The sequence below is a fragment of the Ursus arctos genome, unplaced genomic scaffold (assembly GCF_023065955.2).
Source record: "Ursus arctos isolate Adak ecotype North America unplaced genomic scaffold, UrsArc2.0 scaffold_1, whole genome shotgun sequence".
NCBI classification, from domain to species: Eukaryota; Metazoa; Chordata; class Mammalia; order Carnivora; family Ursidae; genus Ursus; species Ursus arctos.
This window is the reverse complement of record NW_026622763.1, coordinates 75,860,169-75,884,977: the sequence shown is the minus strand read 5'-3', so window position 1 is coordinate 75,884,977 and position 24,809 is coordinate 75,860,169. Positions and strand designations below refer to the sequence as shown.

The window sequence follows — 24,809 nt, the reverse complement described above, 5'->3', positions numbered from 1 at the left end:
AGCCAGAAGATGTGGTTTCCAGTTGCAGCTTCCAAGCTGGGTCATCTTAGGCAAGTCACAGAACCTTTGGGGCTTCTGGTTCCTCATCTGTAGAACGACGGTGTTGGGCCAGATAATCTGAAAAGTCTTTTCTGGGAGTGCCTAGGTGGCTCAGTCAGTTTCTCACTTGCCTTCGGCTCAGGTCATTATCTCAGGGTCCTGGGATTGAGCCCGGTGTTAGGCTCCCCGCTCAGCAGGGAGTCTGCTTCTCCCTTTCCCTCTGTCTCTAACCCCACTCATACTTGTCTCTTTCTTTCTCAAATAAATAAATAGAATCTTAAATAAAACAAGAAAAGAAAAGTATTTTCTGGTTCTTACCACCCATTATACACCACTCACAAATTTTGGCCTTGAAAAACTTTAAAGCTATTTGGAAACAACCTAGTACAATGTGTTTCACAAATGGGAAAACTGAGGTCCAGAGGTCCAGAGAGGTTAAATGATCTGTTCAAAGTGCTAGAGATGGGACAAGTGACAGAGGTGAAATGCCTGATATACAGCTTTTTTTTCTTAAATAGTTTATAATACTCTCATTTGATTCACTGTATTTTTAAAAATATGATTTCTTTTCTTTTCTTTCTTTCTTTTCTTTTCTCTTCTTTTCTTTTTTTTAAGAGAGAGAGCGAGCAGGCATGTGAGCTGGGGGGAGGGAAGGGAGAGAGAGAATCCCAAGCAGGCTATCTGCTCAGCGCAGAGCCAGAGGCAGGGCTCAATCCCATGACCTTGAGATCATGACCTGAGAGGAAATCAAGAGCTGGACGCTCAACTGGCTGAGTCACCCAGGTGCCCCTAAAAATGCGATTTTAATCAAAGAGAGGGTATCTTACATCAATAGCTCTATGAATTAAATATGCATTTATTGTTATCTCACTAAGTTTAAATAATTTTCCCTTGGCAAAGCTCAAGCTGTCTTTGAATAAAGAGACAAGTAATCAGTAATATGCCCCACAAACTTGATTTTATTTCGAATGAAAAGTCCTAGGGGTGCCTGGCTGGCTCATTTGGTAGACATGCGACTCTTGATCTTGGGGTTGTGAGTTTGAGCCACACATTGGGTATAAGATTACTTAAAAATAAAATATTAAAAAAAAAGAATGAAAAGTCCTATAAAAAAATTTCCATCTTTATAAAACCCTGAAATGAAATGTCCTATAAAGCTTTAAAACTGCAGATACACATCTCATTTTAAAAATGCTTTGATACTACAATTTGGACTATACATAAATGTGGACAAATAGTTAAGAAAAATTCTCAGGTACAGTAACTGATCTATAAGATACAGAACATCTGAGAACAGGATAATTGATCTCGGTTTCATCCTTACATTTGAGGTAATATAGCCTATATATTCAGTGAGTCTAAGTTAGATATACTTGGGTTCCTAATTCATGGTTTATGATAGGAGCTACATAACTGACAGCGGTAATTATAAAATAGAATGCCTAAGGCTTATCTCTTACCTTTGGATATCAGATTGATGGTAGCATTTCCTGCTGCTAAAATGGGATTCAGGTCAGAAAAATTAGGTCTGCTCACCACATGTCCTCCTAAAGTCTAAATAAAAAAAGATAACATTTTTAAGCTAGTTATTTGACAAATAAGAAATTATGTATAGTTTTTTTGGTAAGTTTTAATTTTTTAATTCTCTTCTTTGTTTCATAGAATGATCTGGTATGGCTTTAGGGCAGCTAAATAGAGTCAGGCCACATATTGTGCAAGATTCCCACCCCTAACCCCAGTTCAAACTTGTTGCTTGAGCAAATGTTCCTTTTCCATGTGCAATGAGGAAGAAAATTCCCTTGAAAGCTGGCCCTAGTATGAGTGTCCAATAATATGGGGGTAAAGTGGGGACTAGACTCGGAGTAAAGTCTGAAGAACTGGGATATATAGCATTCCCATTCAAAATGCTTGCTGTACTCTTGTGCCGTAGAGTCTCCTCTGTTACTCTAAACCACCAATAAAGTAGCTTCAGACATAGCCTTGAATGAGAAACTTTGAGGGGCCTCGTCCAGAAAAAGGAACGGAAGATGCAGAAGGTAAAAACATACAGTGAATTTTGAGAACCAACAGAAATAGGGGTCGAGAAAATCAGGAGAAATGACGCCTTACATCTTACTGTTTTGGAGCAACCAAAGGAGAAGACTAAGACTAAGGCATCATGTAGTAAGACCTGGAGTGGGCAGTGGTCCAAACCAATTACTCTTAAATCTTAAATAATAAGGAAACCTCAATAAGCTAGACAACTGTGGGACAACCAAGAATAGGCATGTGGGATGCACGGGTTAAGAAACTGAGCTCAGTGCAAAGGTTTAAGACAAGAAACAGCCATAAAAGAGTATTTTCAAAGTGAGGCTCTTATTACTATACCTTGAATAAGACATATTTCATAGCCCGTTAGACATGGACAGCCCATTTGGTTGAACTTTAACTCTTAAAATGAAAAAATAGGGGCGCCTGGGTAGCGCAGTCGTTAAGGCGTCTGCCTTCAGCTCAGGGCGTGATCCTGGCGATCCGGGATCGAGTCCCACATCAGGCTCTTCCGCTGTGAGCCTGCTTCTTCCTCTCCCACTCCCCCTGCTGTGTTCCCTCTCTCGCTGGCTGTCTCTCTGTCACATAAATAAATAAAATCTTTAAAAAAAAAAAAATGAAAAAATAGTGGCTTAAAGAGGTCAAGTGGCTTCTCTAGGATCATACCATTCATGGGCGACAGGCTGGGTTTAGAATTTGGGCATCTTCAGACTTCAGTACCATAATCCTGTGATATAATATGCCATTTTTCACTTTGGACACACACACACACATGCAGTGTGATAACTCACTTTGGGCACATACACACACTCACACTTACATTGTAGAGACTTGTTCGACATTGGGGATTTCTCTTCAGAGTAATGTTTGCTAAACTGAACAGACTGCATGACTGTCTATAACTGTGGCTTCTTTCACATCACACTAGGGTGCATACCGCCATATTCCTTATCTGGGCTCCAGCAAGTGTCCTCAGATGCTTCAGGAGAGCACGGTAAGTCTTAGTCTTCTCCTTTGGTTGCTCCAAAACAGTAAGATGTAAAGCGTCATTCAGCTGGGCCAGGCTGTACCCTGCCCCTATTGTCACTCCTGAAAATAAGATAGTGGAATATAAACTGAAGGTGAATTATAACAAGATTCATGAGCTGCACAGAAATAATCTTTCAAGTATATCTTCTCTTTTATTAACTTAAAAAAGTAAAAGGTGAAGATATTTCTGGCAATTTGCTTTATTCCCAAATATTAAGTAACAAATTCTTTTTCTCAGTCACGTATACAGTCATATATGCCATGCATTTTAGGACATACCAACCACAGGTATATGAAATTCACTACTTTAATTCCCAATTTAGTGTTTTCCTGAATAAATAGATCAAATATAAAAATTTCAGTCAAGATTCTATAAGACTTTTGTGTTTTTATTTTTTTTAAGATTTTATTTATTCATTTTAGAGAGAAAGAGAAAGAGGGCGAGCAGGGGGAGGAGCAAAGGGAGAGGGAGAGGTAGAGGGAGATATCTCCAGCAGACTCTGTGCTGAGCACAGAGCCCCACGTGGGGCTCGATTCCATGACACTGAGATCATGACCTAAGCCGAAACCAAGAGTTAATGCTCAACCAACTGAACCACCCAAAGTGCCCCGATTCTATAAGACTTTTAAAAGAACATTAAATTGAAGTGGGAAGTGACCTACGCATTTGCATTGCCCATTTACCCTTCTTCTACTGCCATCTCTTCATATTGTTCCCTTAACAGAACAAGAATAGACACTTGTCTGTACTTTGGGTCAGTTTTGTTAAAAGTGTGCTTATAGGGAATGCCTTGAGTAGTGATATCATCTAGTTCATGCATTCTCAAGGAGGATAATGCCAGCCCAAAGGGGGTGAAGAAAATCTTACTCTTTTGATGTATAAAGCTCTGATATACATACTATACATAAGCAGATACATGGTCTATCTATGGTGTTAAAATTTCATGGAGGGATGATTAGGGGGAAAATGTCTATTGCTCCCTAGTGAGACAATAATGAAAAGGTTGAGAAACACTGACTTAGTGTTATAGGCTCTCCCTCCTCCCCAGTCCCTTCACTCCCACCCCACCCTAACCAAGTACCTCCACACCTTACTTCCAACCCTCTCCTGTACCAGCCTGGCCTCCCCTTGCTCCATTTCTTCCTATGAGTCCACTGATATGAACATTGTAACAGGTAAAACAAAAAAATGAATGGGCAGATTGACTTAAAATTAGCAGATCAGAGGGGAAAGCAGACAATTTGATTTCTGTTTACTCATTGGGGAGAACGTTATTCTAAAATAGAATGTTTACCACCTATACACTGTTATCTATTAAAATGCTGAGTTTGGATATGTTTCTCAGGTAGCCTTTTTCAGTGCATTATGTGGAAGGAGAACTTGACTAGAAGTAAGAAACCCTGGAATCCAGTCCTGATTCGATCATGTGTTAGCTGTGTGAAACTGGGGAATTTACTTAAGTCCTTTGATTCTTTATCTTCTTTAGAAGAATGGAGACACCAAGGCTACCACCTGCTATCTCTGCCTTCCAGGACTGTCATGAGGATCAAAAGAAACAAGAGATGTGAAAGCGTTTGGTAAATTGTGAAAAGACCATAAAAATAAATAGTTAAATTTAAATTTTCAAATTTTGTGTCCCAGAATTTATTTTATTTTTTGAATGTGTGTGGGTATAAGCTGAGCCCTGAGCAAATTTCTGAATCAGGGAGTAATATCTGGTAAGAACCTTTCCTACAAGCCAGCCAATGTCTTAAGTCTCCTTATTCAGTCAATTTCTCAGTTTGATAAAGCTCATAGAGGACACATAGTAGACGCTCAATAAATATTTCTGAATGAATAAATGAGGTCAGATATTCTATGAAATGCTCAAATAAGCCCAGTGCATATACTTACTCATAGCCTACCAATGATCAATGTAAAAGAAGGTTCATACCATCATCTGTGTAGTCCACAAAATATAGTTCTGGAAGCCCAAGTGGAGATATGAAAACTGGATGGAATTCACCTCTGAATTTAATGCTAGGTCCTTAAAGAGAAAATCATTTAAAGCAATTAGAAAAGGAAGTCAATGGGTGCTAACAGATGTTGCTCACTGATAATCTAGAGTGAAAATTGTGATGCAAATGACATATTTGCAAAAGAAAACAATGAAACATTCTAAAGGACCACAGGTATCTATTAATTAAAATGAACTGCATTTATGAGAGTTTAAAAAGAGAGACAGATGTCTAGGTTACCTAAGCTAGACTAAGGAACATGCTTAAAAACCACCCACCCACTGCAGTGTTCCCCATGATGAGGGGGGCTTCAGGGAAATTGGTTTTCAGCTCCAGAAGATCACTAAGGGTCACAGGGGTGATCCAGGTAGTCCTCTCCCCTTGGAACATCAGCCTTCTCTTGTTTGGATCTTCTGCCATTCTCTGCAAAGAAACAAAGCTTTTGAGTAAGGCTACTGAACTACATGCCATGAGTATATCCACTGCTCTGGTTGTCCAAATGGCCTGATGGGTCATTTTAGTTTTCTGAGGTGACCTTCCTTATATTGATCAGGAAAGGATGGCCTGTTTGAAACTACTTAGATTGATAAGATCCATGTGGGCACCACTGAATAAACATCATAATAGGTATCTGTCCATCAACAACTGCATATAGAGTAGAGCAAACTACCTATATTTGTGAAGTGAGTGCCTGAAGAGGAGGCAATCATGGTATAGTGAAAGTGTCTTGGTCTGAGATTAAAGGACCAGGCTTCTTGTTCTAGGTCTGCCCTAACAGTGACTCAAAGGGGCCTCATCTTTGGGGATTAGGTGTTTTGGTATGACAAAAATTGCTTCTAGGCAAAATTATCCTTGAAAAATCTCTTACATCATTTACCAGGTAAAGCGTAATTTTTTTTTTTTTTTTACAACTCTCTCTCTCTATGTGTGTGTGTGTGTGTGTGTGTGTCACGTGTGTCTGTATACTCTTTAAATAGTGAGTCCAAGTTCTCACACTCTGAGGGGTGCATGGGGATTGTGACCTTTTGGGAAGCCAGTAGAATCATATCCCTCATCTCACGTTCTCTTCCGAGCATAGTCATAGAATAGAATGATAAGCATACACACTGTTTATATTATTCTATTTCTCTTCCCTGAGTTGAAATCACATAGGCTAATAGTAAGAATAATATAATTCCATTATAATAAGTATCGTTTTACAAAATAGCTTCACCATATCTCACAGTGTAGCTATGTGACCTTGAGTAAGTTACCTATACTCTCTGAGCTCAGGATCTTTGAGTGAAGGGGTAAACCAAAGCAGCTCTGAGGTCCTGGCAGTACCACTCTTGTAAGCTATCTGCTTGAAATTACTTTTAGTGGAACTGAACAAATTCTTAACAGTGGGTTATCACATAGGACACACTTCCAAATTCTAATGTCTAAAACTCAGTGATTCCAGAACATACAGCAAAAAGGCTTGTACCACGTCACGTTATGAGACAACAAAAGTGAAGTGTCTTACTCTTAGTTCAGGAGGGAATATAGGTTCCTGGGATGGATCCAAGGGCTGGAATTCATCTTCATTATACAGTTTGGTACACATCTCAACAAAACAAAACAAAACGCAAATGGAACTTCAGCGTTACTGAAAGATGTACAGGAATTTCTAAGTGTGAGACTTCAGATTCAGCGCCACACCTCTGACACGCTGGACACAAAATGGAGGTGCCAGAGCCACAGCATATCCCTGAGTAGAGTCCTTCCCACCCTCACAGGACTGTAATGGTTTCCTGGCAGATTTACTGGACTCTGGGCTTCCTCTTTTGGCATCAGGAACTAGGGTTTAAGCTTCTGTGCTGGGTCTCAGGTGTTATTAACAGATACTCATTTGCCATGAGCATGAAGATGCACTGCTTACAGCTCTCATAGTACTTGTTGTGCGGAAGGGTGGTGGTACACCGATTAAGGCACAGAAAGTTGTAATGCTTCTGAAGGAAAATGCTTATGTGGTGATTGGCCTCATGAAAGTCATGGGCCTGTTAATTTTTGAAGCATTTTAAGACTCTTTACTTCCTGAATTCACTTCCTTTTACTTTACTCACTGAAAAGAACAGGAAATGAATACATTTGGATTTATGTGGGTATTTTTCAGTTAATCCCAACTGAAGTGGAACACAAGATACTTACTTTTTCCTGTCTATTTACAAAAGACCTCTCTTCTTGATCCATGCAACATTTTCCTGATCCTTTCAGTCCACAAATAGTTGATTCCTTAGGAAGTAATGCAAGAATTTAAAACAAATTCACTGGTCAGTTCTTAAAACATCAACCTGAGTACTTTCAGTCCCCAGGCCCCACAGGAGCAATGGAAGAAGTAACAGAGCATGTCCTTGCCTTCAAGGGCTCTGTAATGGGGTGGAGCGGGGAACAAGCTATTCCATCACTGAACAATTAGGGAAAATTACAGGGAGCATGTAACCATGCTGTAATAGGGTCTTCTTAATGTGTCACTCAAATCCCAGGGGATCATGAAGACGGTCAGAGGAGGTGGGGTCAGCCAGCTAAAGCTTCCACTAGAGTGAGGTCAATGGAGTAGTTAACAAGGTGATAATCAAAAAATCAAAAAAGATGGCTTTTCTTTATCCTAAGAGTGATACAGCATGTATCTTTAACAAAGTCCCGGGGAGGCAAACTGCCTTTAAAACTTTCTATTCACAAAGGAAAATAAACTGAAAACCTGAGTTTTATTTGGGTGTTATTGGAGCTATTCTGAATTATTTGGATGATTCAAGTCCCAAACCATTTACCTTAATTTTCAGGACACTTCATGCAGACCCCAGGCCTGAATGCACTGGTTAGTACTGCAACTCTAGCTAATTATTTTTATCCTTGTTTGTCCTTTTCATGTGCAGAAGCAACCCAAGGCTTTGGGGTGTTTTGGAGACCTATGGTTTGACTTTGTACATGGAGTAAAGGAGACCTGGGTTCTAGTTTCTGCTTCAATACATAGTAACTGGGTTGAGTTTGTTAAATTAGGAAAATAAAACCCCTCCCAAACAGGTCTGTTTGATTTAAATATGCAAATGGTACACACTGTGTCTGACACATAGGAAGCACTGCAGAAGTGGTGATTGATATTTTTACCTATAAGGAATTTTCTACAGACTTAAGAAGGGATTTAGATTTTGTGACGATGCCGTGCACAATAAGGAACGAGTGACAAATGGCTGAATGTGGGGACCCAAGTGCGTGAGATAAAAATATCGATCTTTGTATGGGTAGATTTGATCTCCAGGAAAATAATCACATAGTATTAGTTTGAAGCATGAATCATATGAAGTTGCTGTTTTTGTGAGTTAAAATGGTGGAAGACTGGCCATTCATATGGTTCATCATGAATGGTGTCTTACCCAGGATTTCAAAATAGCTGTAGTTTGCAAAGCTTTTCAGATTCTTCATTACTGGTCTAAAATTAGATTTTTTTCCCAAAGACTTTTTGGTATTTGGAATTAAATTGTGTAACTTGAATTGTTTTGGTTAACCAAAATTATATAAAATTAACTTTTACCATAAAAAATGGGTGCTAGAAATCCATCCTAACTGAAACCTTGTTGATATTTAATATTCTGAAAACTTAATACATCTCAAAACTCAGCCTCCCCCACCCTGTGCCAAACACTAATCATTTTTTCCCAATTTCCTTCATTCTGCCTAGTCCCTTAATCTCTTAACTTTGAGGATGACTTGGATTTCTTCTTAACCATATCCTTTATTGTCTGGAGGTTATGATTCTGGCAATCCCTTTCCTGAAAATTATCTTTTTGGGTCCATATTTACCACACTGGTCTAGGTCCTCATTCCCTCATTCATGGAGGACTGCACTAGTCCATGTCCTCATCCCGTTTCAGGCTTAGGCTTCTTACTGGCAGGTGCCAAGAATTTTCCCTTTGAGATACTGTTCCCGTGTTACTCCTAGCTTGAGAACAGACAATGACTATATATTGGTTACCAACTTTAAGTCTAAATTCCTTAGCCCAGAATAATATCTTTTTACTCCCTAATGCTTTAGCTATATCAGTTTCCTAGTGGAACCTTGGACAGCTTTCTTTTTTCTACTTCAATGCATTTTCTTACTTGGAATTTTCTACTGGCCTCTCTTCACCCATTCATTTCTATCACTTCTTCTAAGACCTAGCTCAAAACTCCCCTTCTCCAATGTTTCCTTTCCCTTCCCACTCATTAATTCTCTTTAATCAATGTTCCTTCAAAACTGATACACATGGTATAGAGGATATATTGAACTTTTAGTATCTTGCTTTTCAATTATGTTTTTATTATTTCTTAGCCTATATATTTTTCTTTAAAAAGTCTATAGTCTTAGTCTATTAGTCTAAAATAATATAGACTATTCCTTAGTCTATATTATAGTCTATAGTCTATATTATATTATAGTCTATATAGTCTATATTATAGTCTATATATAGACTATTCCTTAGCCTATATTATAGTCTATAGTCTATATTATAGTCTATAGTCTATATTATAGTCTATATATAGACTATTCCTTAGTCTATATTATAGTCTATAGTCTATATTATGGTCTATATATAGACTATTCCTTAGTTTATATTATTTTCTTTAATAGAGTTTGCATTTCTTGAAGTCAAGTACCATATGCTTCTTAGGAAAGTGCTTAATTTAGGGCTAAAGAAGATACATGCTAAAGGTTTATTTAAAAAATACCAACAGTGGCATTCAACAACTTTAAATGTTAGAAAGGTCAACATGAGGGTATTTTAGAAATAACTGAATGCAAGAGATGATTTTATGCAAATGTTCATCAATATATTAAATCAACTGAAAAAATTTTTTATTTTAACTTACCGCACAGAAAGTTTTTCCACTTTCTACAATTGGTCGGTATCCAGTACAGCGGCACAAGTTACCTGATTAAGAAGAGATCAGTTTTGGGGCACCTGGGTGGCTCAGTTGGTTAAGCATCTGCCTTTAGCTCAGGTCATGATCCTGGGGCCTGCTTTTCCCTCTCCCTTTGCCCTCCCCCGGCTCATGCTCTCTCACTCGTGCTCTCTTTCTGTCTCAAATAAATAAAGTCTTTTTTAAAAAAAGAAGAGATCAATTTTGAAGGAATGGTAATGAAATATATTCCCTATTTGTGCTTCGTTTTTTCAGTGAAATAGATCTATTAGTAATTAGATTCTTTTTTTTGTTTCTCTTGGGAACAGAGATGTTCTTCAAAAAAAAAAAAATCTTGTGATTACATTTTCTTCCTGATATATCACAAAGGTCTCCATAATTTTCCAATCAACTCTTCCTGCCTTATTTCCCACCCCTGTCCTAATTCATGTAATGCTACACTCCTGTAACATCTCATGTGTCTCTTTGTTAAGCTTTTCTTAAATAGTCTTTTCCCTCTCACATGTTCTCTTAGGGAGAGTATGTTCATTTGTCAGGGCCCCAGGCCCCTTTTCCATGGGGTCTGCTCTAACACCCCACCCAGAGCTGTACCCCTCACTGTCTGGATCCTTCTGCAGGCCTATCATCAGTTGTGCTAGTTAGGGTCATTTATGTACATGCTCATCTCCCTCAATGGATCTTACGTTCCTGCAGAAGGTGAGGAGTATCTTAGATTTCATGAGCCCTCCAGTACAGCACAATGGGTGTTCAATAAGTACCTGGTATTGTTTTAATCAGTCAATATTTCCAAAGCATGGTGGAAAAGGTGAGGAAACGACTGTCTTTTTACAAATAAAATGAAAAAATTCTTAGGTTATACTGTTAAAATTGTATATACAATATAAAATCATATATACAGTAGCCACAAGTATTTAAAATAAGAAAACAAAAACTATGCATAGAGAAGACTGAAAGGAAACAGAAGTATCTGATTGTGGTTGTTTTCTGAGGGCAGAAATATGAATGAGTTTTTTCCCTTTTGATTATTTTTTTTGCATTTTTCATAATAGGAATGTGTTATTTTTATAGTAAAAATAGATTTTAAATGATTATGTGAAAATTCAGTTTAACAATTTCAGAAGCATTATAAATGTGTGGATTGGGTAGGTTTAAACAGCCAAAAGTGTAACAGCTTGATGCCAGCGAGTCACACGGAAACGTGGTTAACAGGTATACTCTGTTTTTGTTTTTAGAACAAGAACAGCTTAGGAAGAAACTACATGCTCAAGAAGGGATTCAGAACATACAATCTATCTTTCTTTTTGCTAAGAAGAAAGAATGTTGCAGTGTGTGAGTTAAGAATCTCCCTTTGGAGTCTGAGGAAAGGAGCAGAAATGTCTAAAATATAACTACATGGCATGAGATACAAGTATTTAAGAGGCAATGGACACCTTCTCTCTGATAAACTATATGCAGACATTAAACACTAGAGAGATCTAGTATGAGAGTTTTTTTGTCATGTTTTTGTTCTTGGTCACATAATCAGTGACAAGTTTACAAGCCCTATGAAAGGCCCACCACAGAAATGCTAATAGTAGCCACTGCAGAAAATCTTCTGATTCTAAGGAAAAAAGATGGAAATTAAAAAAAAAAAGAAAAAAGTTTCCCTTAGTCTTGAAGAGAAAGACAAGATTAAATGAAGTGGTGATTTATACCAGCTGACCATTTTAGAAGATATGTTCCATACCTAACTGCATTACTTTGAACTTTATTTTATGTTATTGTTTCCCTTAAAATATGGACATGAAGGTTATCAGTGTGGCTATCATTTTTAATTCTAGAAAGAGCTCAGGCAAATGGATTGTGAACCAAAATATACTCTCCAAATTATCCACATCCCACATAAGGTTATCTACTTCATCAATTTAGCCAAACTTTATAGCACCACCTCCTGATGGTTGTTACGTGAATTACAGGCACAGAATCTGGGAGGAAATAATCCATCTCTCTAAGACTCTCTAAACAACAAGTAGGGCAAATCACAAGATCTCTGCTTTTTGAAGCTCTCAATTCTTCATTAGTGTGGATTATTTCATTGAATAAAGATTATCTATTCAGGTTGGGTTAAAATTATAATTGAAACCATAGGCCAAAGTTTTAGTACTACTTTATAAGAAACTAAAAACTTTTCAATGAAGAGGTTGTTGAGAAACAAAGGAAAATACTAAAGAATTTTTATATACCATTTACCATAAAATTTAAGTTGCATTTTTACTTTGTTTGAGTCTACATCTTTTCATCATAACACTGAATTTCTGTCTAGGTCTGTTTACTGAAAGGGACAAGGAGCTTTCTTATAATATTTAGAGGTTTATTTTCACAGCTTTCTTCTAAGAACTAGAGGACAGTTACCTTGAAAGTGAGTATGTTTGTTACAGAAAACTACATTTGTTAATATGCTTTTGTTTTGTTTTGTAGAAAATTGTGTTTATTCATTAAATTTGATAGTTATTTCATTTTAGGAGACTGAATTTCTCACTAAGTTTATTTGTGATAACTAGTTGCTGCCCATGACTTCCTAATAGAACCAGAACATAAAAAGTAAAGTATCTGAAAGTGTATCCTCTTTATAATTTTTTTAATTAACTGTAGTAAGTAGAGTTAATAAATGATTCTAACAGATTAATTTAAAAATAAACAACAAAGTCTCATCCTTCCCTACTACCCAAATTTCCACATTTGGAAGAGATAATATTATAAGTGTTAGAAAGAGCCTATTTGAATGCCTTTTGTAGAGGGACACTGGGATTCACTAAGGGAGCAAGATTTGTAATGAAACCAATATTGCCCCAGTTCTTGGCATCACTGCTCACAAAAGGAAGGCAATACTTCCTGGAAAGTATTAAAGGTACTAAAGAGGCCTTCATGTTAGCCAGGTGCCTGGAACCTCAATGTGTGCCACAATGTCTCTCCATGGGCTGGGATTTCCTTTTCTAGTTGCTCGGGCACTTTCCATCCTAGGCCCTGCCTACAGAGGACCAAGAAGGCTCACCTCCAAGAGCTTTGGTTATCTGCTCCAGGGTTGGCTCTGGGTGGTTCCTCAACAGTGTGTAGATGGACATCACCATTCCTGGACTGCAGAAGCCACACTGTGTGCCATGACACTTGGCAAGTCTCTCCTGGGAGGAAACAGTACGTTATTTATGCTTCAAACCTCTTGTTTCCCTACCTTGGACGCTAGAAAGGAATGCAGCTTATTTATTTAGCTTTCCAGGAATGAGTGCAGGGTAAAAGACGTCACTCTAGAAGAAAAATATTTCTATTTCTTGAAAATATTTCTATTTTAAAAAGCCTTTTATTTTTTCTCCCCTCAAGAAAAGCCTAGTGGCAGGTATTAATTAAGTGACTTTAGTCTCTAGACTGATTTCTTTACCTGTGAAATAGGAAGTGTAGCTTAGGGTACAAGAAAAATGCTTTGCAGTCCCGCTCCTGTGAGTTTTAGTCACTACCATACCTATTAACTGTGTGACCTTGGTGATTTACTTGACTTTTCTTCATTAAAATAAGAATAATAATGCTATCTATTCTGCAGGATGGTTGTGAGAATAAATGAACAAGTATATGCAAATCACTTAGCAGTCTCTGGCAGGTCATTTTCATCCCCTTCACCATTATATTACAGAATTTTTGGTGGTCTAAATGACAAAATCTATATAAATACTTTGAAAACTGTAAAGTGTAATTTAGTAGTGTTGTGCCATTCATATATTTAAGTTATGCACATTCAACTTTTATGCATTTAAAGACAACAAAACAATAAGTGGGGAACATGACTCTGTGGGTCCCTCTTGTGTTTCTTTCCCATGTGTCTCTTACTCAACTGGCTGGCTCAAGTGTGTTTCCAATGTCTTTAAATAAACATTTTTCAAATGTTTCACCCCTAAGATGAAAGCAAATATTTCATCTGTAGCTCAACTGAAAGGACAGACATTGTTCTAATGTTAGAGGGAAATGTGTTGGATTTATTGCTAGATGGCAAGTTGCTTCAGATGCGGCATATAAACCTGGTTGTAAATGTGATGGTAAATGTGTAGCAACCGAATCTCTGGGGAAAAAACTCTAATTTGTAGCTTCCATCAATTTTAATAGTATAAGGTGTCATTGTTTTAATTTAGGGTAAGGATGGAGCAGAGAAGTAAAGATATATTATAAACAAAGAAGAAATCTTGGTTTATACACCAGTCTCTAAAAAGAACCTTCATTATGAAGCACTGATTATGGCGAAATGAAAATTTAGAAGCACAGAGGATTTCAAAATTGGTGCAAGTATAGCAGACTATGTGGGATGCCTATACCAGCATCTGGTTCCAGTCCCATTACACTCTGACCTGTACGGGATGAATCCTGGTGCGAATGCTTCCTACACCTTCCACTGTTGTGACAGCAGCCCCATACAGAGAGCAGATGGGCACCAAGCACGCTGTAACTGGAGAGTGGCTGCGATGGATATTTGTAAAGAGAACACATTGGAATCATAGGGAGTGAAAACCATCATTCAGGGAGTCCAGGAAAACTCACAGGACTATATTTCCCTAAGAATACAGAGAATACTAGATAAAAACCTATAGATTTCTAGAGGTTTCTAGGAAAGAACTTACATATGGCTGGCATCAAATGGTAGAGAGAAGTGGAGAAAAAGAATAATGAAGAGTTTTGTGTAAGACCTCCAAGAGACCTTCATTCTTTATTATTTCTCATTCTAGGGAGAAGAAGTCTTTTATTCTTAAGATAAGATATAAGTCAGTGAGACAGCACACTGACTTATATAAACCCCACCATGGGATAGTTTCGCCCACTGATTTTCAACCATATGCAGCTTTTAAATATACAGACACTCTGCTTGCATGCTAGTCCAATTAAATCAGAATCTGCGGGGTGGGATCACTTCACCACTTTTTAAAGCACCTCAGCCAATTCCAATGTATGGCCATGTGTGGAAACCACCCGTTTATGCCCTTATCTTCATCATCTTTCCCACAGTTGAGTCTGTGTTAATGATGAAGTGGACGTGGTTAACACCAGATTCTCATCTCACTGGTTGGGAATGTGGCCCCGACCTCATTAGCCTAATTTAGCTCTTTATTCCCACTCAGACTAAGTCCTATTCTCTTTCAGACATGGGATACTGTCTGTCTCCTAGGGAAATTTTCCTTTATTCTCCTACCCTGGAAAACAATAAGCATGCTATGCTGCAGAAAAGACAGGGGCATCTGGATAGCTCTGTCAGTTAAGTGTCCTACTCTTGATTTTGGCTCAGGCCATGATCTCAGGGTCATGAGATCGAGCCCCACATCTGGCTCTGTGCTTCATGTGGAATCTGCTTGAGATTCTCTGTCTTCCCCTCCCACCCCCTGCACCCTTGCTCGCTCTAAAAATAAATAAATAAATCTGGGAAAAACAACAACAACAACAACAACAACAAGAGAGTGCTGCCTTTGGTTCCACCAGCCTTTTTGTCAAAGGTGTTTGGAAACTGCCCAGCTGGCTGGTGGGGGACCCTGAGAGAGTGCTTGGTGTACAGAGAAAGAGTGTGTAACAGGTAACTCTTTGTTTTTTGTGTCCTCTAAGTCCCTCCTCCTCCCATATTACATGTAACTTCCTCTTAATCTAAACCCCCTCTCTCCTTTCCTGTAACAGCTCCTCCAGTGTTCATTGCTCCCCTCAGTCTTACCTCATACCTCATCTGGAAAATAGAAGCACGAGCCCCACACACTCCCAGCCCACCACTTCTCACCCAGAGTTGCAGTCACTCCCCTGCGTTCTAGGCCAGGAGGGCAGGAATTCTTCCTCCTCCTCCCCTGAGCTCTGGCTCCCATGTATTCTTCTCCCCCCACGGACCTGCTCCATCACCGACAGTCGGCCTAACCTCTTCCTTTCTACAGTCTCAGTTCCCTCAATTCCCCTGAATTTCAAAGTAAATTCAAGTGTTTGCTGTCATTACACAAAACCAAACCCAGCCCAATGTCTCTCTCCAGCTACTGGCCCATCTTTCTTTCCTTTCTTAGCCGAGTTTCTTCAAGAGCTTTCCACAACTTCCCGGCCTTGCAGCCATTCCTGTGTCATCTGTAGCTCATCCTCCAGCTTCATCTCTCTGCTGACCTTGTTCCAGGAGCAATCTAACGGCACTGGGTTACTCCCTGGTGTCTCATACTATCGACAACTTCTACCTTCTTGGAACTTTCTCCTCTCGTTTCTCCTCCTTCAACTCGGACTGATCCCTCTTCTTCTCTTTTGTGAGATGTCTGTTGTTCTACAGTGTCCTGCAGTTGTAAGTTCTTCTGTAGTGTGCTACATTCCAGGTGGCCCAGGGCTGAGCCCCTGCCATCACCGCCAACTGGCACACATGATCTTGAGCCAGTTATTTAACTTTCTTTGCCTTGGCTTCCTCCTTTTTCAATGTGAGTGACAGTAATGCCTATCTCAAAGTTGCTTTGGAGACTAAATATGATAATATATCTAAGCTACTTTAAATACTGCCTGGTATATGATAAGCATTCAAAAAAATGTGAGCTATTTTTATTACCATTGTTACTATTTATATTGATAGCTTCCAGTAAGTTATACCTCCAGATGAGACCTCTTCTCTGAGTGACAGAACTGTCTATCTAGATACCTGTGGACAAGCCCTCTTAGGTGTCCTATAATTAGTGCAATGTGTCCAAAGCTAAATTTATGGCTGTCCCTTCCTCTGCTCCTCCTCTCCCAAGTTCCCTAATTTGTGGACAGCACCACCCAGTGACTTAAGACAAGAACTTGGAATCATGCCAGATAATCCCTTCACCACCACTTTCAGTCATAGTGAGCAAAACTACATTTTAGGCCAAGGTGATTTGAGACCCCATTCCACCCTTCCAGGCAAATAATTCCTTATTGTATGTCAAAGACCTAAATCTTCTACCAGGACAATGTATCACCACTTTGTGTTTAAGCCATTCTTGCCTGACACCCCACTCTGAAATGTCTTGCTTAAAAGCAAAGAAGTATTTGTGTAGCAATAGAGAGCATGGCCCTGAGAGACTGGCACACCGGACAGATATACTCTGATGGAAACAAAGTCCACGGGAAAGATCTGGAGCTTAGGAAGTGGCAGGCCGAGCAGGCCTGGAGGTAGTGTGAGTGTGATAAACAGCTGGAAAGAAGAGAGGGGGGTGTCTGTGGGCAGGAAAAGTAGGAGACTCTGGTCCTTCCCAGGTGCACCTAGGGCAGGGCTTGGCCCAACACAAAGGATACTGGATCTTCTTGGTCTTGGGGTCGTATCTTGACACCATGACAGTGCAGGCGCCACAGCCTCCTCCCCCACAGCTGTACTTGGTGCCTGTGAGATAGACTGGAAGGAAGGGAGTCAAGGAAAAAGAGGGGTGCCGTCCACTTTGCTTTTTATGCTGTTCTTCCTTGGATACTGATAACAAGTAACACGTTTTCTTCAGTCTTACCGAGGCTTCTTGTTTAGAGAGTTGTTCCATTTTTTTTTTTTTTTTTGCATATAAATGAGCTCAGTGATGAAGATAAGAAGAAATACTTACAGACTCACACTGCCTTATCTGAAACCCTCGAGGCCGGATGCATTTCTGATGTAAAATTATCCGTATTTTACAAAGGTTATAAGATAGCATTCCCAAGTGGGGCTAGGGCAGCACCTTCTAATCAAACACATTAATCTGTCTGCAGTGACTCATAGGGGCATTCACACTAAGTGGGACAGGAAGACTACCAGCAGCCTCATGAGAGATCAGGGGTTACATCCAAAAGAGGTGTAAAAAGGCTTTTGAATTCAGAGTTGTGGACAATGGGTCGCTGTGGAGGTGGGGGGAAGTAGTGCATGGGAAAAACTTAGAAAACAGTCTCTGGGAGGCTTAACTTGCCCTGTTCAGCAATGTATGCTTCTACCTTCTTATTGGATTAGAGAATATTAATTTAATAACCATGGCTTCTGAACTGGTAATGTCACTAAGCACTGTGTACCTTTTCCCTGTAAGATATTTGCATGTTTTCATAAAGAGAGAACAAATAATACATGTAAATCTCCTGCTTTAGGGTCTTTATGAATCTACTGGAATTTGCTCGGGGCCTTTTCTGGGTGAGTTTAATAAGGATTTCATGGGTGGAGGTCATAATTGGCTTGGGCAGAATGGTGAGTTGAATGGGACACTAGGAGACAATAATGGCTAGAGCAGTGGAATGATGGGTTAGGAAACCAGATTGCAAGGGGTTATATAGTGAGAGACAGAGTCTGGAGAGAAAATGAGGCATCAGGTACACATAATTTCTTAGATAAATTTGGCAAAAAAATAACAGGGAGAAACAAAGTAGTGTTTTTAGATGGGTATGTTGGGAGGCAAAAAGACAGAAGTGGGGGAAGGAAGTGGAGATCCTGAAGAGAGGGGATAACAATATCTTGTATACCATTGAATCCCCAGAGCCTAACAGAGTGCCTGGCTCTTAGTAGGTGTTCAATAAGTATATATATTTTAACTTATTATTTTGAAATATTTACAGTTTCACAGGAAGTTGCAAAAACAATACAGTGACGGTACCTGCCATCTTGCTTCCCCCAAAGGGGACATCCCACATAGCTATAGCACAACATCAAAAGCAGGAAGCTGACCTGGGTAGTACGCTGATAACCAGACTGGGAGCTTATTCCAATTTCAGCCCTTACACGTGCACGTGTACCATGTATGTACGGTTCTAGGCAATTTTATCTCAGACAGATCTGTGTCACCACTGCCACAATCACTTGTGCTTCCCCAAACCCAGGACATTCTTTCTGAATATTTATTGCAGGTCTGTTGAAGGTATTGGAGGTGTAGGGAGTGAAAAAAGGCCCAGATCAGAGGTGGAGAGCTGAGAGTACATTAGCTCTATGTTGGAATTTTGAAATATGTTTATAGAACCTTGTTTTCTCCAATAAGACCTATGAAAATGTGTAAGTGACAAGTCAGTGAAGTCATCATGGGAAACCGTCAGTGCCATGTACCCCTCAGCAGTTGGCTGGATGTTTTTACTTTAACACTCCTGCATATAAAACCGTCATCAGCGGGCCGTGAGACTCAAAAGGTCATAAAGTTATTTCTAAAGTTAGCACACTCATGCTTCACTGGATGATTCTTTTGGTTTTGCTCAGGTGAAAACTATGGCAAATAGAGCATGAATCTCTCACTTTTGGATGCCTTTTGTTAACTCCAACTAGACTCTACAAGTGAAACACAACGGTATTTACCTTGAACAAATGCAGGGTGACTTTGTTCAGAAGTCTTAGCATGTTCACTTTTTACCACCCAGTCCAGATTCATTACAGTAAAACACAAGGATACGGACTTTCCTCAGGTAGTATAGTAGGTTTACTTCAGGATCAGCATTCTTCTCTATGACCTACGTTGTGAAAGGAGAAATGGGACTTTAGGAACCTAATACCAACATGTTAGGGCAATTCTATCTATTGTTTTGGGGACATATTTTTGACAGATGGTAAGTTCACAGGGGGAAAAAAATAACACGGGGAACCTTTCTAACACTTGAAACCAATTTTAAAGAAATTATAGAGCATTATTTCAATGTGTCTGAATTTTCCAATATATGTGACAATTATAAATTCTGGATTACTTTTCCTTGTACTTACCCAGAAAAGGCCCAACTGGGGAAAGAGTTACATAGATTCCAAAACTGACTCGGATAACTCGTGGCCATAGGAAGTCATAAAAAATGTTAGCCAGAGATTTCTTAATGGAGTCAGGGGTGTATGTTATAAAGGGAGCCCCTCCTATCCCCTGCTCCCAGCCCCCTAGTGAAGTGGAGATGCCACTCTGCAAAGGAAGAGAAGGGAGCGTGGATCTGGCTCTGCCTCTCGCGTCGCACTCCTGGCTGTTACTGCCAATAGACAGAAGCCGGCACATGATACGAAAACAGCCTGCTTTCACTGGCCCAGATAGTTCTTCTGCTAGGTATAGTCAGGCAAGATTAGAGAGAACAGGAGAGAAACTTACAAGGAAGTGTAGCAATGAACCCAGAAACAGAGGACATTGTTCCATTAAAAGTGTTTTTTACTTTTATCACCCTAGAAAAAGGCAACAAACCACATTATTCTTCATATGCTGCCTCCTATTTTCAAAACTTCTTCTGAGTCCTCAGATTTACTCAGCCAGAGATGAGCTCATCACCTCCACCCCTCAACTTGGTATCTTAGCACGAGGAGGAGGCTACGTACAGTGGCATCTCAGAAACAAAGCATTATAGTTAGATTTGCTTTAACACCCTAATTGTATGCCTATGGAAATTATTTCCAATAGTGGGAACAAGATAGGGGGTAGGGAATGATGGCGTGCAAGCCAAGACTAATATTACTTCCTCCTGTTTCCTCTATAATGGGGGAACACAGCCTGACGACACTATTCTGTACTATAAAGACAGCTGTATACGTGAGACAACATTCCAGGCAAATAGTAAACCTTCCCCAACCACTTTAGCTGCCCGATGAGTGCAACACTTGATTTAATGCTGTCTTCTTCAATCATAACATGGTCTCAGCTTCCAAATGAAAAAGGCAAGATTAGACTTTGGGAAATTAATTAAAGGCTGCCAACTGCAATTCTGACATATCAAATATATGGTACTTCCAATCATTTAAAAAATATTTCAGTGTTCATATGAGAAATACTGGTCATACCAATAGCCATGCTCACAAAATTGTATGGGTACATCCTGTTTCCTCCAGTAATTTATAGATGCTTAGGAAATAAATCCCTTTTTAGTAAGTATATGAGAACAGGGGAAACCTCACCAGCAACTGGAGAGATGCAAGCGAAACCCCAAGACACCATGCCCATTAGATTAGCAAACCTTAGGAAGTCTGATTATAACAAGTTTTGGCACATTAAGATTGGCAAATCATCTATTGGCAAGGAAACAGCACCTGTCATGCAATGAACTGTGGGAAAAGTAACTTGTATAGAATTCTGGAAAGCCACCTGTCAGAACCTCTGAAATCAGCACGGTACAATCTCACTTAGAGATTCTCTTGCCAGTGTTGGTGAGGAGACACATCATAGGATGTTCACTGCAGCATTTCTTGGGGTAGTGGGGAATCGGAAGCATCCTACGTGTCTAGCGCTACGGTCCTGGATAAGCAGAATGAAGGATGTGCACAGCCTGGAGAACTAGCACGCAGAAGCCACGGGTTTTCACAGAGCAGCATGGAAAAATCTCAAGAACAGTGGTGAGTCACAAAAGGGAATTTTTAAGTCACGATACCACTTGCGTAAGTTAAGAACATACACACACTCGTGCACAACATTGCACAGGCCAAACACTGTATATTTCAAAGATACATCTATATTTCTAAATAACCATATGGAAAGTGGATGGGAAGGACATATATTTAAAAGGCACAAGAGTGGATGTTTATGGGGGAAGGAAATAAAGAGGAGATAGGACATAAAAAGAATAAAAAAGTAATACAAGGCGAAAGAGGAGGCTTGTCCAGACTGTGATGATGATGTACCACAGCCAGAGACGAGTGTGCTTTGCTAAAGGAAGGAAAAGCAACCACAGAAAGAACAAAACCAATTTCTTCAAAGAAGTGGATAATTTCCCCCTTTGGCCATCTGCAACTTGTCTTAGAAATTTGTAAGACAGAGAAGGATAAAAACAGCAAAATACCAGCTGTGATTCAAAAGACTGAAGACCATAGGGAATAATCATTCTAATGTGATATTAAGGGAGAAATGGTTTTATTCACCAACAAAGGAAAAGCAGCAAAGCCCATTTTCCTCACACTCAGAATAAGTTCTTAACTGCTGAATTACTACGAACTGTCACTCAGCAATCATTTTTCTGATGTTCCAGCTGGCTTCAGGTCATTCAAGATCCTGACCTACTGGTAAACATTATTGCTAAACCCAGACTTTTTCTTCGTTCTTTTCTTTCCCTTTCTGTTGTTTAGTTCATAGCCTTCCTAAAAATGTTTCCCTGCTATTTGACAGGTAAAAATCCCAAGAATTTTTGCCTTTATTAAAGTTGTGTTTCTTTCTTTAGGGAACAACATCAGTAATCTAAAACAACCGAGGCTTGAGAAGCAAAGCATTAGCACCAAATGACTGTCCAAAATAATTTTTCATTTTAATACTTCGTTAGTTTTTTTCTCTAATTGTCCCAAGGCACCTCAAACTTTCCACGTATTCATTTTGCTCATTAAAGTACAGGATTGAGAACAACTGGCCCACGCTAAGCGTTAGAGCTGCCATATCTCTTCTGAAGAGGAGAAGGTAGCTTACCTAGTACTCCACGTTTCAGAGAGGCTTCCGCCTCTAGGTTAATTGATCAGCGTGAGGTGATTAAGGCAAAACAAAATCATTCTTTGCTACTATTATCCTCAATGTCATATATGCCTCCTATTAAAATAGCATTGGTGAACTCAAGTAGAGCTAATATCCAAAAAAAAGGGGGAATGACAATTTTTCATACCTGTGTCAGAATTGACTTTGGTCTTGATATAGCAAAGAAAAGGAGAGTTCCTTACTGATTCCAAAAGAAAAGAGCAAGCAAAGGCCCCCATGCCTTAATACTTTGCACCAAACCTCGAACTAATGATCAATGTTCAAGTTCATACTACTATATATGACTTGAAAAAGAGAGAAGAGAGAGGATAAAGACGTAACAAATGGCATTGCAGTGAAAAAAAGTTAGCTTGGCTTTTGTCCCTGGTATACAAAAATTCACTTTAATCATCTCATAAACTTACCTTTCTTCCATTCACAAAAAAAATCAGTTCATCAGAATTGGGAACAGAAGCCATCATACCAGGAAAAGAAGCCTCTACCAGAATAAAGGTTTGTTTATTCTGAAGAACAGGTATGTTAGAGAAAAACCTGGGTAACTATCAGCCTTGCCCACTGCATGGGGTGATTTATAGCCACATTGCCACGGGAAGAGCACCAACCAGGGGCTCTCTGCCCGCCCTGCCCACAGGGACTTTGAATGGTTCTTGGCAGTGCCCTGTCTCCTCCTTTCTTACAAATCAAGTCAGTGTCTTTGCCCATCCCTTTTGGAGTCTGACTGGTTTCCCCAGGGGGATGTGTTTAAAGCCAGGGACTAATAGATAAAAAGTGAGTTTTAAACAGGCTGTTATCTGGCCAAGTCATCAATCAACACAGTGTTATTAAAACTCATAAAACTTTCTTTCCTTGATTTTCCCTGTGCACAGGAAAGATTCCACCATGCATTCCCTAATTTCTCTTTCTTCAGTCTCATTGCTCGTGTATAGAAATGCAACTGATTTCTGAGCACTGATTTTGTATCCCGCCACATTACTGAATTGCTCTATAACTTCCAGTAGTTTAGAGGTGGATTCTTTTGGGTTTTCCACATAGAGTATCATGTCATCTGCGAAGAGAGACAGTTTGACTTCTTCTTTGCCGATTTGAAAACCTTTTATCCCTTTTTGTTGTCTGATTGCTGTTGCAAGGACTTCTAGTACTATGTTGAATAATAATGGCGAGAGTGGGCATCCTTGTCATGTTCCTGATCTTAAGGGAAAGGCTTCCAGCTTTTCCCTATTGAGAATGATATTCGCTGTAGGCTTTTCATAGATGGTTTTTATGAAATTGAGGAATGTACCCTCTATCCCTACACTCACTACAGATAAAATACTGGTATCCAAGATCTACAAAGAGCTTCTCAAACTCAATATACGGGAAACAAATAATCAAATAAAAAAATGGGCAGAAGATATGAACAGACACTTTTCCAATGAAGACATACAAATGGCTAACAGACACATGAAAAAATGTTCAAAATCATTAGCCATCAGGGAAATTCAAATCAAAACCACACTGAGATACCACCTTACGCCAGTTAGAATGGCAAAAATTGACAAGATAGGAAACAACAAATGTTGGAGAGGATGTGGAGAAAGGGGATCCCTCCTACACTGTTGGTGGGAATGCAAGTTGGTACAGCCACTCTGGAAAACAGTATGGAGGTCCCTTAAAAAGTTAAAAATTGAGCTACCCTATGATCCAGCCATTGCACTACTGGGTGTTTACCCCAAAGATACAGACGTAGTGAAGAGAAGGGCCATATGCACCCCAATGTTCATAGCAGCATTGTCCTCAATAACGAAATTGTGGAAGGAGCCGAGATGCCCTTCAACAGATGACTGGATTAAGAAGATGTGGTCCATATATACAATGGAATATTACCCAGCCATCAAAAAGAATGATTTCACAACATTTGCAGCACCATGGACGGGACTGGAGGAGATAATGCTAAGTGAAATAAGTCAAGCAGAGAAAGACAATTATTATATGGTTTCACTCATTTATGGAACATAAGAAGTAGGAAGATTGGTAGGAGAAGAAAGAGAAGAAGAAGGGGGGTAAACAGAAGGGGGAATGAACCATTAGAGACTATGGACTCTGGGAAACAAACTGAGGGCTTCAGAGGGGAGGGGACGGGGGGAATGGGATAGGCCAGTGATGGGCCTATTAAGGAGGGCACATATTGCATGGTGCACTGGGTGTTATACGCAAGTAATGAATCATGGAACTTTACATCAAAAACTAGGGATGTACTGTATGGTGACTAACATAATAAAAAATTATTATAAAAAATAAAGATTGGAAAACATATTAACATCATTTCTTAGTGCTCCTTGGTACACAGATCCGTGGGAAGAGGAGATCTGTCAGTACACAAATCCAGTGATGCAGAACCAGAACATTTATTTGGGTCCTAGTGTACTTTGTTGGAGGAACAAGCAGTCA

At 39.5% G+C, this 24,809-nt stretch overlaps 1 protein-coding gene across 1 annotated transcript in view; it reads right to left on the bottom strand.

Annotated features, from left to right (window-relative positions):
* Positions 1-22,868, bottom strand: part of LOC113250607 (aldehyde oxidase 4-like) — a 55,221-nt gene extending 32,353 nt beyond the window's left edge. Inside the window, exons 1-12 of the mRNA XM_026492227.4 lie at positions 22,787-22,868; positions 19,365-19,422; positions 17,281-17,377; positions 14,379-14,487; positions 13,043-13,169; positions 9,961-10,022; positions 7,264-7,347; positions 6,599-6,679; positions 5,373-5,517; positions 5,031-5,123; positions 3,005-3,156; positions 1,500-1,593 (exon numbers count right to left, since the gene is read on the bottom strand). Of these exons, the coding sequence (XP_026348012.4) occupies positions 1,500-1,593; positions 3,005-3,156; positions 5,031-5,123; positions 5,373-5,517; positions 6,599-6,679; positions 7,264-7,347; positions 9,961-10,022; positions 13,043-13,169; positions 14,379-14,487; positions 17,281-17,377; positions 19,365-19,422; positions 22,787-22,843 (1,159 nt within the window). The 5' untranslated portion in view covers positions 22,844-22,868. The remainder of the gene's footprint in view (positions 1-1,499; positions 1,594-3,004; positions 3,157-5,030; positions 5,124-5,372; positions 5,518-6,598; positions 6,680-7,263; positions 7,348-9,960; positions 10,023-13,042; positions 13,170-14,378; positions 14,488-17,280; positions 17,378-19,364; positions 19,423-22,786) is intronic.
* Between the last annotated feature and the right edge of the window lie 1,941 nt (positions 22,869-24,809).